The sequence below is a fragment of the Clinocottus analis genome, unplaced genomic scaffold, assembly GCF_023055335.1.
Source record: "Clinocottus analis isolate CAN_PGR_092001 unplaced genomic scaffold, fCliAna1.0.p SCAF_19, whole genome shotgun sequence".
Lineage (NCBI taxonomy): Eukaryota > Metazoa > Chordata > Actinopteri > Perciformes > Cottidae > Clinocottus > Clinocottus analis.
This window is the reverse complement of record NW_027175920.1, coordinates 757,110-772,129: the sequence shown is the minus strand read 5'-3', so window position 1 is coordinate 772,129 and position 15,020 is coordinate 757,110. Positions and strand designations below refer to the sequence as shown.

The 15,020-nt window shown below is 47.1% G+C and overlaps 1 protein-coding gene across 3 annotated transcripts in view; it reads right to left on the bottom strand.

Annotated features, from left to right (window-relative positions):
- myo1d (myosin 1D) overlaps positions 1-15,020 on the bottom strand; it is a 51,386-nt gene that overhangs the window by 1,666 nt on the left and 34,700 nt on the right. For all 3 annotated transcript variants that reach the window (XR_011077822.1, XR_011077823.1, XM_068582619.1), the window contains exons 18-21: positions 14,803-14,941; positions 13,802-13,906; positions 13,582-13,695; positions 9,913-10,067 (exon numbers count right to left, since the gene is read on the bottom strand). Coding sequence is in view for 1 of the 3 variants with exons in the window: in XM_068582619.1 (XP_068438720.1) it covers positions 9,913-10,067; positions 13,582-13,695; positions 13,802-13,906; positions 14,803-14,941 (513 nt within the window). In the remaining 2 variants the exon portion in view is untranslated. The remainder of the gene's footprint in view (positions 1-9,912; positions 10,068-13,581; positions 13,696-13,801; positions 13,907-14,802; positions 14,942-15,020) is intronic.

Genomic DNA, 15,020 nt, shown 5'->3' with positions numbered 1-15,020 from the left:
TACAAGGAAGCAAGTGTGTGTGTGAGAGAGAGAAAGTCTAGGGAGGCTATTTAAACCATAAATCATTCTTGCCCTCACAAAGCATCATAATCTCACAAATCCATCACATGTACCCCCCCCCCCCCCACACACACACACACACACGACTGTAAATACTTTTACATGCACAGCACAATCATACTCTCACACACACACAATTGGGGCCATAAATCACGCTTGAAGCACACAAAAACACAACTGTACTATCGAATAAACTCAATAATTCTCACTCATGCGTCACACAGACACACACACACACACACACACACACACACACACACACACACACACACACACACACACAGTAGGATTGTCAGACAGACTCGGAGTGATATTTGACATAAAGCTAGAATCATTAGAATCATTTTATTTGTAAATGAGACTGAAAAATATGGAAGCGTATTCACGCCACAAAAAAAAACACTACAAAGAAAAAAGTATGAAAGAAGAGAAAGAAATTATGAAAAAAAAGAAAGAAAAAGTACGACAAAACAAAATCAGGAGAAAAAAAGAGAAAGAAATTCACAAAAAAAAAGTATGACAAAAAGAAAAGTCATAATTAAAAAGAAATGTATGACAAAAAAAGAAAGAAATGACAAAAAAACATCAGTTTAATCAGATTTTAATCTGGGTTTAGCCGCTAGGAGCCGTGTTCATAAGTCTGGATTGTGCGGCAGGGATCATGCGGCGCCAAGACGGACGTGATAATTGGTGGAGAGTGTGGATGAGCGCTCGTCGTGACACACTTATACTTTCTCACTGACACAGTTACAGCTCCTCCTCTTCTTCCTCCTCTTCCTCCTCCTCTTCCTCCTCCTCCTGTCACCTCGCAAAACCGAACGCCGCCGCCTCGTTGCGCAACAACGACTCAAGTCGCAAAAACAAGCTAGCCGCTGCCCACGAGATGCTTTTCCTTTTCCCTCTCTCTCTCCCTCGCTCTGGGTAGCGCTGATACTGGTTTCTATGGCAACTCCCCCCCCAACCCTCTCCTCCCTCCCCCCATCTGTCATGGCCGCCGGCCAGCCGATGTGTCTGTTGTTGTGAATGTACTTTCTGCGAGCGTCTCCGTGTCGAGCGAGAGACGCCAGAGGGGACGCAGCGCTGGGATCCTCGGGAAGGAGGCCAACGGGATGAGACTCACACTCACAACCGTACACACACACACACCATGCACACACACAGACACACACATCTTCTGACACCTCCCTGAGCCAATCCAAACAATCCAGTCTGGTTTCATAGTTTAAAAACCAATGCAACACATCTCTGAATAAAATAAAAAAGCATGATCCGTTGAGTCTGAAGGTCGCCGGCCGGCCTTTCCCATCAGGAGCCGGTCGCCCCGAGGGCAGGCTGAGTCCTCCGTAGGAAGGAAAATCAATTCTCCTCCTCCTCCTCCTCCTCCTCCTCCTCCTCCCCATGGGGCCTCTTTTGTGCGTCTTTGCCCTTCACGCCATGCGAGTCCAGGCTCATTCGCTCCCATAAAGCATCTCCTCTTCGCTTGGAGGGATGGAGGATGAGAGAGAGGAGGAAGAGAAGCTGATGGAGACTGGAGGAAGAGTTAAAGAGGGGAAAACAAAACGTACAGCAGAGAGAATATTGAGTGAGAGGCACTAGAGAAGGAAAGAGGGAGCATGAAGGCAGCGAGGAGGAGACAGGATCACTTCTGAGTCATCCCTCTAATAGCGTACCTGGCTCTCCCCCAAGCTGCTGAATAATATATGGGCGCTGAAGGTGGAGGAAGAGGAGGAAGAGGAGGAGGGGTTTGCCATAAAGACTTTCAGGAGGTGATGAAAGTTGGATCCTTCCTCATGATGACGAGGCCTTTTCAGAAGCTTCACTGACTCTGGTTCTTCTTCACTGACTGAAGCTGGACGACGTCGACCAATAAAAGTACTGAAGTATCATCTCATTAGTATTTAAATGCCGTGACGCCTTCTGACTTTCCTCCAGAGGCTCTCTGCTGGAACCAGAGGTCAAACTAGAGGTCAAGGCCACAAACGAGGCGTCCCCGTGTCGCGTTTAAGTGCAATCACGTAAATACGAGCTGCGTCACGCCTGCCAGGTGAGCAGAACGGTGCTCACGACAACTTATGCATTTACTAATTTTCCACAATTTAATTCACATGTGACAAGAACGACCACACACACACACAAACACACACACACACACACACATTTATACATACAAGTGTTTGCATGAGAAGAGGGACATGTATTATACATGATTCATATACATTTATACACACAAACAGTCCAGTCTTTCTACATGACAACACACGTTTTGGTCACTTTAACCACTATGTTTATTCTGTCTGTATATATAATACTGCATATTAGTATTTTGACTGTTTACTTACATGTATTACTACAACTCCTACTATTTCCCCACTGTGGGACTAATAAATAACCATCTCATCAACACACAAGAGAACGTTCTTATTGACAATAATCAGACGTCTGCAGCTGTTTGCAGCAGCATTATATAATATATGATGTGTATGAAGCCTGCATTGGGTTTGGTTGCACCTGGACACGTTACAGCATCAGGTGACATCATCGTCAGCCCCTCAGCGCTCCTAAAGAGGTCGTTGATATTCTGAGTGTCGTCCTGTTTAATTGATGATCGAGGACACGAAGAAGGAAAGTGGGAAAAAACCGACGGACGTCGAGACAGATTGTGGAGAAAAGAGACAAAGACACTGATGTTTGTTCTGAAAGGAACGGACTGTGGAGGCACAACACACACACACACACACACACACACACACACACACACACACACACACACACACACACACACACACACACACACACACACCTGTGCTGCAGCAGGTCGATGCCGATGGGAGCGGCGGATGAGCCCATGCTGTCGACCTGTCGGAGCCTCAGCAAGTAAAAGCACCGTCTCCTCGCATCAATATTTCAGTTGGTGAGACCACACTGAGATGAAGGGAGGTGTGTGTGTGTGTGTGTGTGTGTGTGTGTGTGTGTGTGTGTGTGTGTGTGTGTGTGTGTGTGTGTGTGTGTGTGTGTGTGTAGGACTCAGGGAGCAGACAGAACCTCGCTGGCTGTATGATTGTTGGCTCCTCGTGCACATTAAAGCAGCAGCTCCACATCTCTGCAGCAGACGCACAACCTTTTTATTCTTATTATTATTATTATTATTATTATTATTATTATTAAAAACGTGGATCCAGTCACTGCGCTTTGGGCTTCAAGAGAAGACTGGAGGGCGATCTGAAGAGCGCAGACGCGTCACAGCTGGACTCGTTTTCTGCACGACGGCTCCTCTGAAGGTACGAGAACATCCCTCTGTTCTTTACCTCCCTCAAGAATACAAGTTCTACTTCTGCGGCGGCCGTCTTGGTTCATTTCAGCAGGTTTTCGGCGCGTCGGGCGTGTCGGGCGCGCCGCGAGGCCGCTGAGCGTTCAGCATGGACCGAGACGAGAACCCAGGTTGTTATCTTCCCTTCCCAGTCAGAGAAGTGAGAGCTGTACTCGCAACGGGAGGGATTACTAAGTAGGTCATTTAAAGAACAGGGGGGGTGAGGAGGGGGGGGGGGGATAAAGGGGGGGGGGGGGGTGCACTGACAGCAAAAAGAAAATGGAATCGATTCAAACGTGCATGGAAGAAGAGAGGGATGAAGCGAAAGAGAGCGAGGTCAATCGGAGGGTTGAGAGAAAGTCCCACGAGGCTCCACACCAGAGCTACTCGCGCTGATGCTAAGCTAGGACTTAGCATCGCAGTGAGCGAGATCTGCAGCGCTTGCAGAAGCTGAGGATAAATAAAAGAAAGCTCCCTCCCTCCCTCCCTACATCCCCCGAGGGACGTCTTGAATAAAACGCCGTTTTGTGATCCTCAAGTGTGGAGAAGCATTAATATTTCACTTTGTTTTTTTTTTTGCTCAAACAAACATCTTGTCGCTTCGACGAGAAGCAACAGATTCAGCAGTTTGTCGGCTCCGCGCCCGACGTGCAGAGAGAGCGGCGGGAAAACGCGGCGTCGGTTCTTCTTCTGCGGCTGAAAACGACGTCTTAAAAAGGACTCAAGCCACCGGGGAGCGAACCCCTCGAGAGGTTACGCAATCACACATTCAAAATAATGGAGAAAAGGCAGCGACGTCATCCTGGGAAAACACAAAGATGAAAGATTTTGACAATCATACTTCATCTTTTCTGCGGGGAAACGTGGCCAGAACACACAGATGGTGGAGGCCGACGCACAATAGCCACACAGCTGGAGCGTTAAACAAGTGTGTGTGTGTGTGTGTCCGAGGGGAGAGAGGCCACGCCTCCAGCTCTGTTTATTAAAAGACGATCAATACGTCGATCAGAAGCTCGTCTGTTTCCCTGGACGTCTCCGGCGGGGACGAGCGCGTCCATCATGGAGTCCCGGTCCCTTTGGCGTCGGTCTGTGTCGGCTTCTGGACGCCTTCGTGAACGTTTGAGTGTTTGTTGGATCAAAAAAAAAAAGAAAGATGGCGGAGGGGAGATGGAGGAGAATAATTCATGGGAGCGAGAGGGAGGACGAGTGTGAACGCAGCAGAAAAGAAGATGACCGGAGAGCAGATCAAGGAGGTGAAGGAGGCCGAGGGAAGGGAGGAAGTGGAGGAGGAAGAGGAGGAGGAGGAGGAGGGTCATAATTGGTCTGGCAGTGGGAGACGGCGCGGCGCTGTTGCCGGGCGGAACACGAGGTGGAACGTAAAGATGTCAAGGTATCCGACTGAATCAGCACTTAACCGATGCTTTGATCCAAAGTGACAGATGACAGTTACACACACACACACACACACACACACACACACACACACACACACACACACAGTTATGTACACACACGTTGTGTACACACACTCCGATGGGAACGCAGAGGCAGCTACTCAGAGAGCAGATTAAATACAGCTCACACCAGCAGATGAACACATATAGTTCACATCCCTGTTACACACATATTAGTACACACAGTACATCACACCGGCCATACTAATATATAAACACACACACACACACACACACACACACACACACACACACACACAGAGGCTAAAAGCATCTGTCCATTCACTACATTCTGTGAATGTTTTGAAAGACACTAAATAGCCACAACGATGACGAGACGTGCTGCATATTATTCACAAAAAACAAAAAAAAGGTGGAAATTTAAAAAAAATAAAAAATGTAATTACAAATTAAAAAAAATAAAAAACATTTTTTTAAATTTGTAATTAATTTTTTTTAACTTGTATTTAATTTTTTTTTTTTTTACATTTTCATTTATCTGAATTTTTTTAAACATTTTTTTTAAAGTTATTTAGTTATTGAGTGATACAACATTTTAACACTAAAATTTATTAGACTAATTAGACGATTAGACTAATGCAGCGCTGCTTTCCCTTCATTCCGTCCTCCAGTTGTGTGTCTGTGCTTCTGCTTCAGGCGGAAACACAACACGGAGCCGAGCGCTCGATGCCGAGAGCAGGAAGCGGCGAGCGGGAAGCGGCGAGCGGGAAGCGGCGAGCGGGAAGCGGCGAGCGGGAAGGAGGCGTCTCTGACGTCACGCTCACGCCGGCCGGCGCCGCGACAACTTGACTCACTTATTGTGAAATTATGACGAGAAAATGTTTTGTTTCCTGCAGTTTCTGATATTCAAAGCTTTAAACAAACAAAAGCATCTCCCTCTCTCCTTCTCTCCCTCCCTCTCTCTCTCTCCTTCTCTCCTTCCCTCTCTTGCTCCCTCCCTCCTTCCTCTTCAGAGAGCAGATAAACACACATTTCCTCTCTCGCCCGTCCTCTCTCTCTCTCTCTCCCTCTAATCTCTCTCCTCTCCTCTGTATCATCTCTCCGGCCGGCGAGTTATTAACGGATCCAGACGTATCAGACCGCACGGTTGCCATGGGAACTGCATCCGCAGCGCCCCACAAGAGGAGGGAGAGAGGAGGGAGGGGGGAGGGAAGGAGAGAAGGAGGGAGGAGAGAGAGAGAAGAGGGAGGATGAGGAGAAGTGGAATGTGGAGTGAAAAACAAGAGGGGGAGGGAGAAGCAGTGGGGAGGGTGATTAATGGAGAAAGAGGAAATGGAGAAGGAGGGAAGGAGGAAGAGGAGGAGGAAGAGGAGGAGGAGGAGGAAGAGGAGGAGCCCACTTCTATCACTCAGAAATATTTGAATCAGCAGAAAAGGTGACCTTGGTGAGGAAGACAAAGGTCTTTCTCTCGCCACATCTCTTTCTCCCTATCCTCTTTCCACATTTCTCTCTCTCTCTCTCTTCCTCCCTCTCTCTCTCCCCCTTTTTCCCCTGTCTCGCCACCTCTCTCTCTCTTCTTTCATAAATAATAATTGTGCTTCTCTGCTTCAGAGATTGTAATTTATCATCACACTCATCTTCTACGTCTCATCCTCTCTTCTCAGTCAAGATGTCTTCCTTCTCCTCAACCTCACATCTGCAGAGTCAGGAGGAAGAGAGAGAGAGAGAGAGAGAGAGAGAGAGAGAGAGAGAGAGAGAGAGAGAGAGAGAGAGAGAGAGAGAGAGAGAGAGAGAGAGAGGAGGGTAAACCTTCAAGTCTTCAGGGAGCGGAGGCAGAATATGAGCGCATCGCTCTGACGGATCAATGGAGGCCTGAGCTCTTCACACTGCTGCTGACTCACGCTGCTCTGGGAGGAAGGAGAGGACGCAAGGGAGCGAGAGGAAGGAGACAGGGAGGAAGGAGAGGACGCAAGGGAGCGAGAGGGAGGAGACAGGGAGGAAGGAGAGGACGCAAGGGAGCGAGAGGGAGGACAGAAGGGCGCCAGAGGTCAGAGGAGGAGAGGGAGGAGGGACGGACGCGAGGGAGGTGAACATCTGCCACGGAGACAGAAGATGAAGAAGAAGAAGAAGATGAAGATGAAGAAGAAGAAGAAGAGCATGGTGCTTCACAGAAGCTGCTGACGCGGCTCGTTTCCCTCCAAAGACTTCACAGTTTCACTCCTTTAGGTCTCCACATAATGCTTCTTTCTTCTCGCCATCAATCTTTTGAATTCGTCCATAAACTGGAAGAAAACTGGCAGCAAACAACCTTCTAAAAACACAAAAGATATTTCACTTGAAAGGATATTAAGACGGAGGAAAGGAGTGAAAGGATTAATAATTCATCACAATCACTGCTGGATGTATCGAGCCTCTAAACGACGACAACGAGGTACAAACATCCTGTAAAATGTGTTCAAACTTCTTATTCAGGAACAGTTTTAGTTCAGTTGCTTATTAGAAAAACAGAAATCTTGTCAATGTTTCTTAAATCCAAGAGAAAAATCTTCTGAAAGGTGTTTTAAATGCCATCGAAAATGTTCCATATAGCCGTTAATCAAGCCACCGTTTCAGCACTAAAACCATGGACAGCACCCGAATCCTGTCACACACACACACACACACACACACACACACACACACACACACACACACCTCTTTACACAGGATACGAGCACATTTAACGGCACTTTGACCGACGTTTCGTTGCCTTTTCAAGGAGCAAAACCTTGTTTCGACCTGCAGCGCGACACCTGCGAGGATGAATAAATCACCTGAGGAGCCGTTTCTTGACATGAGGCTCTCAGCAGGGTGTGTGAAGCAGAGCGGAGGTGTGTGTGTGTGTGTGTGTGTGTGTGTGTGAGGGAGACGTGGGCCGCCCGAAGGAGAACAAGTGGAAGCGACGGATCGAGGAGGACGACGACCACACGATGGACGATGGCGGCCATGATGAGAGGAAGCACCGAGGAAAAGGAGCTTCGATGAGATTGAAGCCGTCGAAAAAAGGTTCAAAGTTTGTTTCCCGTGTGTGTGTGCGTGTGTGTGTGTGCACGTCAATGTGAGCGAAGGTGACACAGTCTGGATTAACGCACGGGATTAAAGTCAAGCATGAAACCACCTCGTTCACACTCGCTCTGCTTTTTTACGCCAGGTTCAAAACGTACAAACGGGGCGATGTTCTCTCAGATGCAGACTCACTGCAGCAGGACCGACGCCTCATGGCGGCTCCAGTTAAAACACGTTAAACCAGATCTGAAACCAGAGCCACGTCTCGTCGTACACACGGTGGATACACTCGTAGCATCCGGGTGGATTGGGAATAAAAGCTCGTCTGTAATCCCGTTTCTGAGACTTTGTGGTAATCGAGACGAGAGGATTTTGTCTTATTTTTTGAGTGCGCGTGACACATTGAAGAGTTGTCTGCTGTTCTGGCAGCGGACGGCGGGAGTGCTGCAGTCTCACACACACACACACACACACACACACACACACACATGCAAAAACACACACACACTAGACACAGCGAGAAAGGGGGAGGGGCTCCGTCTCGTCTAAAAATAGGCTTCAACAGCAGCAGAGCCTTAAATATTTCATCGCCTCGTCTCCAGAAGTGAAGGAGGAGGGAAGCCAGGGGAGAGAGAAAAGAGAGGGAAGATGGAGAGATGGAGAGAGAGAGAGAGAGAGAGAGAGAGAGAGAGAGAGGAGGAGGAGGAAGTGTTGAGACTGATCAGGACAAAAGGGGAAACAGTCAAAAATAGGAGGCAGAACAAAACGTCATGGAGGACGGGGAGGATGGAGGATGGAGGATGGAGGGAGGAGGGAAGGAGGAAGGAGACATGGGAATCTAATCCCGCCTCTCTTTTATGCAAAAATAAAAGAGGAAGTGTTTTCTGAATTTCTCGGGACAACTGGTGCGTCATGGCCGATGAGATAAGAGGGTCATCTCCTCGTCTTCTCGCAGTCCAGATGAGCAGAAACACGTCGATGCATTTCTGCTTTTTTTCGAGTCGTCTGAAAAATTAAAAACACTCGAAAAAAAACTTGGAACAAAAAAACTAAATTCAAGACGGATTAACGGTAAAATGAGGTTTATTCCCTCTGTTCAGCCTCGCTGTCACTCTGAGGAGGATCGAGTGTTGCTAGTGTTGCTAGTGTTGCTTGTGTTGCTTGTGTTGTTGGTGTTGTTTGTGTTGCTTGTGTTGCTTGTGTTGCAGCTGTAAGCCCCTCCCCCTCTGTGGGCATATCGTGCCCTGCGCAGCGCGCTGAAGGAGAGATAAAGGTTGAAGACACATCTGCAGGGAGCTGCAGCGGCTCGGCCGCATGCGGCTTGACTCCCAGGAATCAACCCCCACCCCGTGCACGTGCACACGCACATGCACGCACACACAGGAAACACACACATTTCTGCACATGCGGACGTGCTCTTTGTTCTGTCGGTGCTGTTCGTGATGGATGAGTCATTACAGGAGGCCTTCTGAGCCCGACAGAGAACGACTCCACAATGGAAGGAGATAACATCACACACACACACACACACACACACACACACACACACACACACACACACACACACACACACACACACACACACACACACCAAGATAAGCAGACACATCTGTCTGCATGCAGAAACACTGTCTTTCTATCTTTCTCTCACACACAGAGAGACACAGACACACACAACCAGACTCTCTCTCTCTCTCTCTCTCTCTCTCACACAAACAACCTCCCTCTCTCTCTCTCTCTCTCTCTCTCTCCCTCCCTCTCCAATAAAACGTCAGTGGAAGAGTTCTGAAAACAAATTAATTGAATCACATTTTCCTGTAAACGTCATTTTTTTTAAATGACTTTTAATTTCCTGTTCAGCGTGAAGCCTCACGGAGCCGTTAGCGTCTCATAAACAGAAATGCATTTCTTTAAAAACAACAACAACAACATCAGATTCAAAAGAAACCGGCGATGAAACCCAGAACATCCTGTAGAGACCGACTCCATCTTAAGAGACTTCTGCACAGCGCCGCTACAGGATGAAGCAACTTCTGGAGCTCCTGAAGTCCAACGCTCATGGTTTTGGTTCCCCTGACCTCTCACCTCTTGAAGTGGCTCAGCAGGGTGCCCACCAGCTCCCCGATGCGGCTCTCGGTGGCCGGCACCAGGCCCTGCAGGCACACCACCAGGTCCCTGCTGTCCTTGGTGTGGAAGACCACCAGCTGGTCTTTCCCGGGGGAGACGCTCACCCCCGTCACCTGAGGGAGAGAGAGAGAGAGAGAGAGAGAGAGAGGATGAAACACAGGTGAACATGGACATGGAGTCACATGACCAGCTGTAGAGCAACACATGCAAACACAGAGGACGTTGTGGGTTTTTTCCCTCCTGTTTGCACCATAATTAAGACTTTGAATAAGCGACATGAGTCATTTTGTTCATGTAATGTGAGAAAATAGTGAAACTGTCCATCACAAGATGTTGAAGTCCAAGAGGATGTACTTGTTTTTCGTCCCAGCAGAAGTCGAGAACCCAAAGATATTTGGTTTCCTCTCCCATCAGACAAATAAAAAGGACAAAAAAATGGATGAAATCTGCTTGAAGATTAAATCTAACACGTGGAACGTCTCGTTGTGCGGCGGCCTTTTAGCTTCCAACACAAATTAGTCGAAACTGATGAAAAACATCCTCAAGGTTTTCCCCCTATTTGCCAGACGAGCACTCCAACAGATGTCTGCGCAGATTAACGCCTTCATACTCGGGGAAAAAAAAAAAAAAAAACGATTTGGGGGAAATCGAGACGCCGACGACAAAAAAAAACGAGACAAGGAAAAGCATCTGAACGTGTCATTACCCGACTCATTAGAACACCGACCGTCGTTCCAATCAATTAGGCCTTTAATATAAATGTAAATGTAATCGGCTCCGTGTAATTAACCGCGGGGCGGCTGATGGCTGTGGGCTTTAATTCATGCTGATTACGTGGAAGAGTGTTTGTTTGTTTCCCGCCGGCGGATGCAACCCGTCCTCCCCAGATGGAGGCACCTGTCTCAGTCTGCTGAGCGGATGTTGAAGCACCTGATTGGCTGCCCGGCGGCGGTTTGCTCAGCTCGGGAACGACGCATTAAGAGAGGACGTGAATGTCTGGATACGAAGGAAAAGCTAAACAAAAGGAAGCGAGATGAAGGTGTGAAAAAGAAAAGGAACGAGGGTTTAATGAGCTGCTTCTCCTGAGGTGTGTTTACCTGTGAGGATATCGGTTTCTTCCCGTTGTTTTCGAGTTTAAGGAGCTGTTAAGATAAACAACCCAACCGCAACACTGGGATCCCCTCGCAGCCCGGCGGCCTTCCGTCGTTCAGGAGCGCCGAGTCGGGGGAAATTCGATTGGACCTTCGGGGACGCGGATCAATAAATCTTTACTGCGACGGCGGATTTCGGCCTTGAGAGCTGGAGGAACCGCAGACACCGAGAAGTCAGGAAGTGGGTTTTATGTTTGAGCTCCGTTTGTATGGAAGCCCATTCCCGCTACACCAAAAAAAAAAAAATTAGGACCAAAAAAAATAAAAAATATAAAAATAATTAGGCAAATTATTTTTTTTATTTTTTTATTTTTTTTAAAATTGGACCAAAAAAAAAAAAAAGGAAAAAAATTAGGCAGAAAAAAAAAAAAAATTGGACCAAAAAAAAAAAAAAAAATTCATTAACTTTTTTTTTTGGGTCCCGATTTTTTATTTTTTTTTTGTCCTAATTTTTTTTTTTTTTCTCTTTTTGGTCCAAATTTTTTTTTCTTTTTTCTTTTTGGTCCAAATTTTTTTTTTTTTTTTTGGTCCAATTCTTTTGCTTAGTTATTTAAAAAAAAGAAGCTTGTTGACGAACACGTTGACGTGATGTTTGTGTTCATGAGACTTCAACTCAAAAAACAAAAAATTGAACCGGTACTTGAAATGAGAAGACGACGTCCGATTCTAAAAAGAGAAAACGATGCTGAAGCGTCTTTGAGCTGCAGTCTCTCTACCGGCCACCAGAGGGGCGGGCGGCGACTCTGGTTGTATAGAAGTCTGCTAACGAGGCTAACGGTACAAACTACAGTTTTATTATGTTTGTCTGCATTTAAGCAGAGGACGTAGTTGTTGTGAACGTCTGTTTTGAAGCCTCGACTTCAGCATTTTGGCCGTCGCCATCTTGTTTTTTCTTCTTCTTGCAACCAGTGAGCAGGAAGTGACCATATTTGGACAGCGGAGAGGCGACGTACAGGGGCGGTTTACGGCTTTATTGGCGACCTGTCAATCACACGGTAGCCCCGCCCTAACGCATACACCGCTTTATGGTCTATTTAACTCTGAATGGACGACTTCTCACCCGTTTCTTTAGGGGGAATTTGTCCTTTTCTCTGAGTTGAGGGTTTCAAGATGCCGATTATGAAGCCTCTTGAGGACACTGTGATAAATGAAACGCACACGGCGCTTCTTTTCTTTCTATTAAACTACTAAACATGTCTGAAAAATGTGAGTTCATGCATCTTACAGCTCTGGCATGTTGTCTTTTTTTCCATCATCCTGATTGACTCAAGGAGGACATTACTAATTTAACATTTTTGTTTGAGGACTTCAAACGTGTTGCATTTAGAAAACCGTCCGGTGTACTCTAGCAGGGAACACATCACGGGTTGCATAACGCATCAACAGTCCTGCAGGGATGTGGGTGTAGGGGGGGGGGGGGTTTAAAGCAGCGGGAGCAAAGGGTGATTAAGTGAATATGAGATAATGAGCCGCGCCGCTGTGAGGGCAACAAAACACAGTCACCCGCCTCCGAGATGCTTGAATCCATGAACACAATTACGCTTCATCACCTCCAGTTTTGCATGAATTTAGATTTTTTTTAAATAAATCTTGTGGTTAAGAATAGGCTGCACAAAAGCAGCCGTGGGCGGAGGAAGTAGGTGTTGGAAAACAAGAAAACACACACACACACGGACTGAAGTGATCAACGGGTGAATGGAAGAAGGAAAAAAGAGCCGGAGGGGATTATAAATTATCTTCGCCGGGGGACAAAAGCAGAAGAGCGCACACGCGAGGAGCAGCGGTTTGTACACACGCCTGAACGACGCCGACGCCAGACGTCAGCTGATCCACCGGTCTCCATGACGACGCTGTCTCCTGGGAAGTTGGCATGACAACGGCGGGAGGAGAGAAGCGGCGGCGCGAGTGAGAGAGGGAGAGAGAGAGAGAGAGAGAGAGAGACGAGGTGGAGGAGGTGCTGAAACGCCAAGGGAGACGAGTAAACGATTGCAGAGCGGATGTTTTTCGTCCATTTCCTGCACGAATGAACATGTTTTTATGAAAGAAGAAGACGAGAATGCAGCTTTAACACGTGAAGATAGACTTCTATACAACCAGAGGAGTCACCCCCTGGTGATCCGGAGAGAGAATGCAGCTTTAACACGTGAAGATAGACTTCTATACAACCAGAGGAGTCGCCCCTTGGTGGTCAGGAGAGAGAATGCAGCTTTAACACGTGAAGATAGACTTCTATACAACCAGAGGAGTCGCCCCCTGGTGGTCAGGAGAGAGAATGCAGCTTTAACAAATGAAGCATAGACTTCTATACAACCAGAGGAGTTGCCCCCTGGTGGTCAGGAGAGAGAATGCAGCTTCAACACGTGAAGCATAGACTTCTATACAACCAGAGGAGTTGCCCCCTGGTGGTCAGGAGAGAGAATGCAGCTTTAACACATGAAGCATAGACTTCTATACAACCAGAGGAGTGCAGCCCTACGTTGTAGAGGGGGATGCTCTTCATGGGCTTGTACTGCTTCAGCGGGTCCATCTTGTACAGGTGGCGGTCGGTGATGAGCACGGCTCGGTCCTCCGCCTTGTGGAAGCGGTTGATCTGGTGAAAACGCACAGAAAGCTTCTCGTTACTCGACGCGTCTCGACAGCCACGAGGGGTTTGCTTGCTCGTGGCGAGGAGGAGTGGAGGATCCTCCTCCTCTCACCTTGCGGACGTTGCCGGAGAACAGGATCCTCATGAATTTGTCTTTTCGCTGCAGCTCGCTGGAGACCAGCGTGAACGACGAGGCCGTGTCGGGGCTGTCGCGCTTCTGACAGACACAAAAACACACACAAGAGATGTTGGAACACAACACTAATGTGAGGAACTCGCAAAAGAAGAGAGTTGGAGCTTAAAGCTGCTTCACTTCAAACACAAATCATCCTGGACGTCTTTTTTTATAGGCCGAGCTGAAACCTTTACATTTTTACCTGTGTGTCATCTTCATTTTCTCTTAACCAGTAACATATTATGGAAGCCCATTTCCGCCACAAAAAAAAAAAAATTAGGACCAAAACAAATAAATAAATTAGGTCAAAAAAATAAATTAATCAACTTTTTTTTTTTCGTAGACTTTTGAAAAAAAATTTGACTTTTTTTCCCCAAAAAATTAGGACCCCAAAAAAAAATTTGGCAAAAAAAAAAACTTGACTTTTTTTCCGTCGATTTTATATATATATTAAAAAAATCGACTTTTTTTTTGAAACTTTTTTCCGAGAATCAAAATTTTTTTTGGTCCTATTTTTTTTTTGTGGCAGAAATGGGCTTCCATAACATCTAGACTGATATTTACACATCTGAACAACATCTCACATGTGTTCCTTTTATTACAACAGCAACATTATTCAAACAGCCCGAGTGGCTGCAGAGATGCACCTTTTTAGTTTGGGGATGACATTTTAGAGGAAAAGGGTCTAAAAATAGGTTTGTTTTCAAAAGATTTTGGGAGAATATGAGCAGCAAATATGAACCTGGTTAGCTTAGCTTAGCACAAAGACTGCAAACGGGGGGAAACAGCTAGCCTGGCTCTCTGCTCAACACATCACACCTTGTTTTCAAGTCAAATGTTTAAAAAAAAAAAAGATATGTGACGCACTAAAACATTTCTTTCTTCACCAAATGTGAGGTAAAGTGAAATTTAGATACCGCCATCCCGCGTGGACTCACCAGGTAGTTTCCTTCCCAGGCCCTCTGCAGCCCCAGGTCGGCCCTCTGGCCCTTCAGGGCCTCCAGGCTGGCCACCTTGGCCCTCACCTGCAGGGCCTCCTCAGGAGAGAGGCCTTTGATCAGCGTCCATGCCCACCACCTGCAGGCGAACACGGACAAAAACACACACCAAGAGAGGCGCTGAGAGCCAGTGGGGTCGGTACCAGCTGTGCTGTACT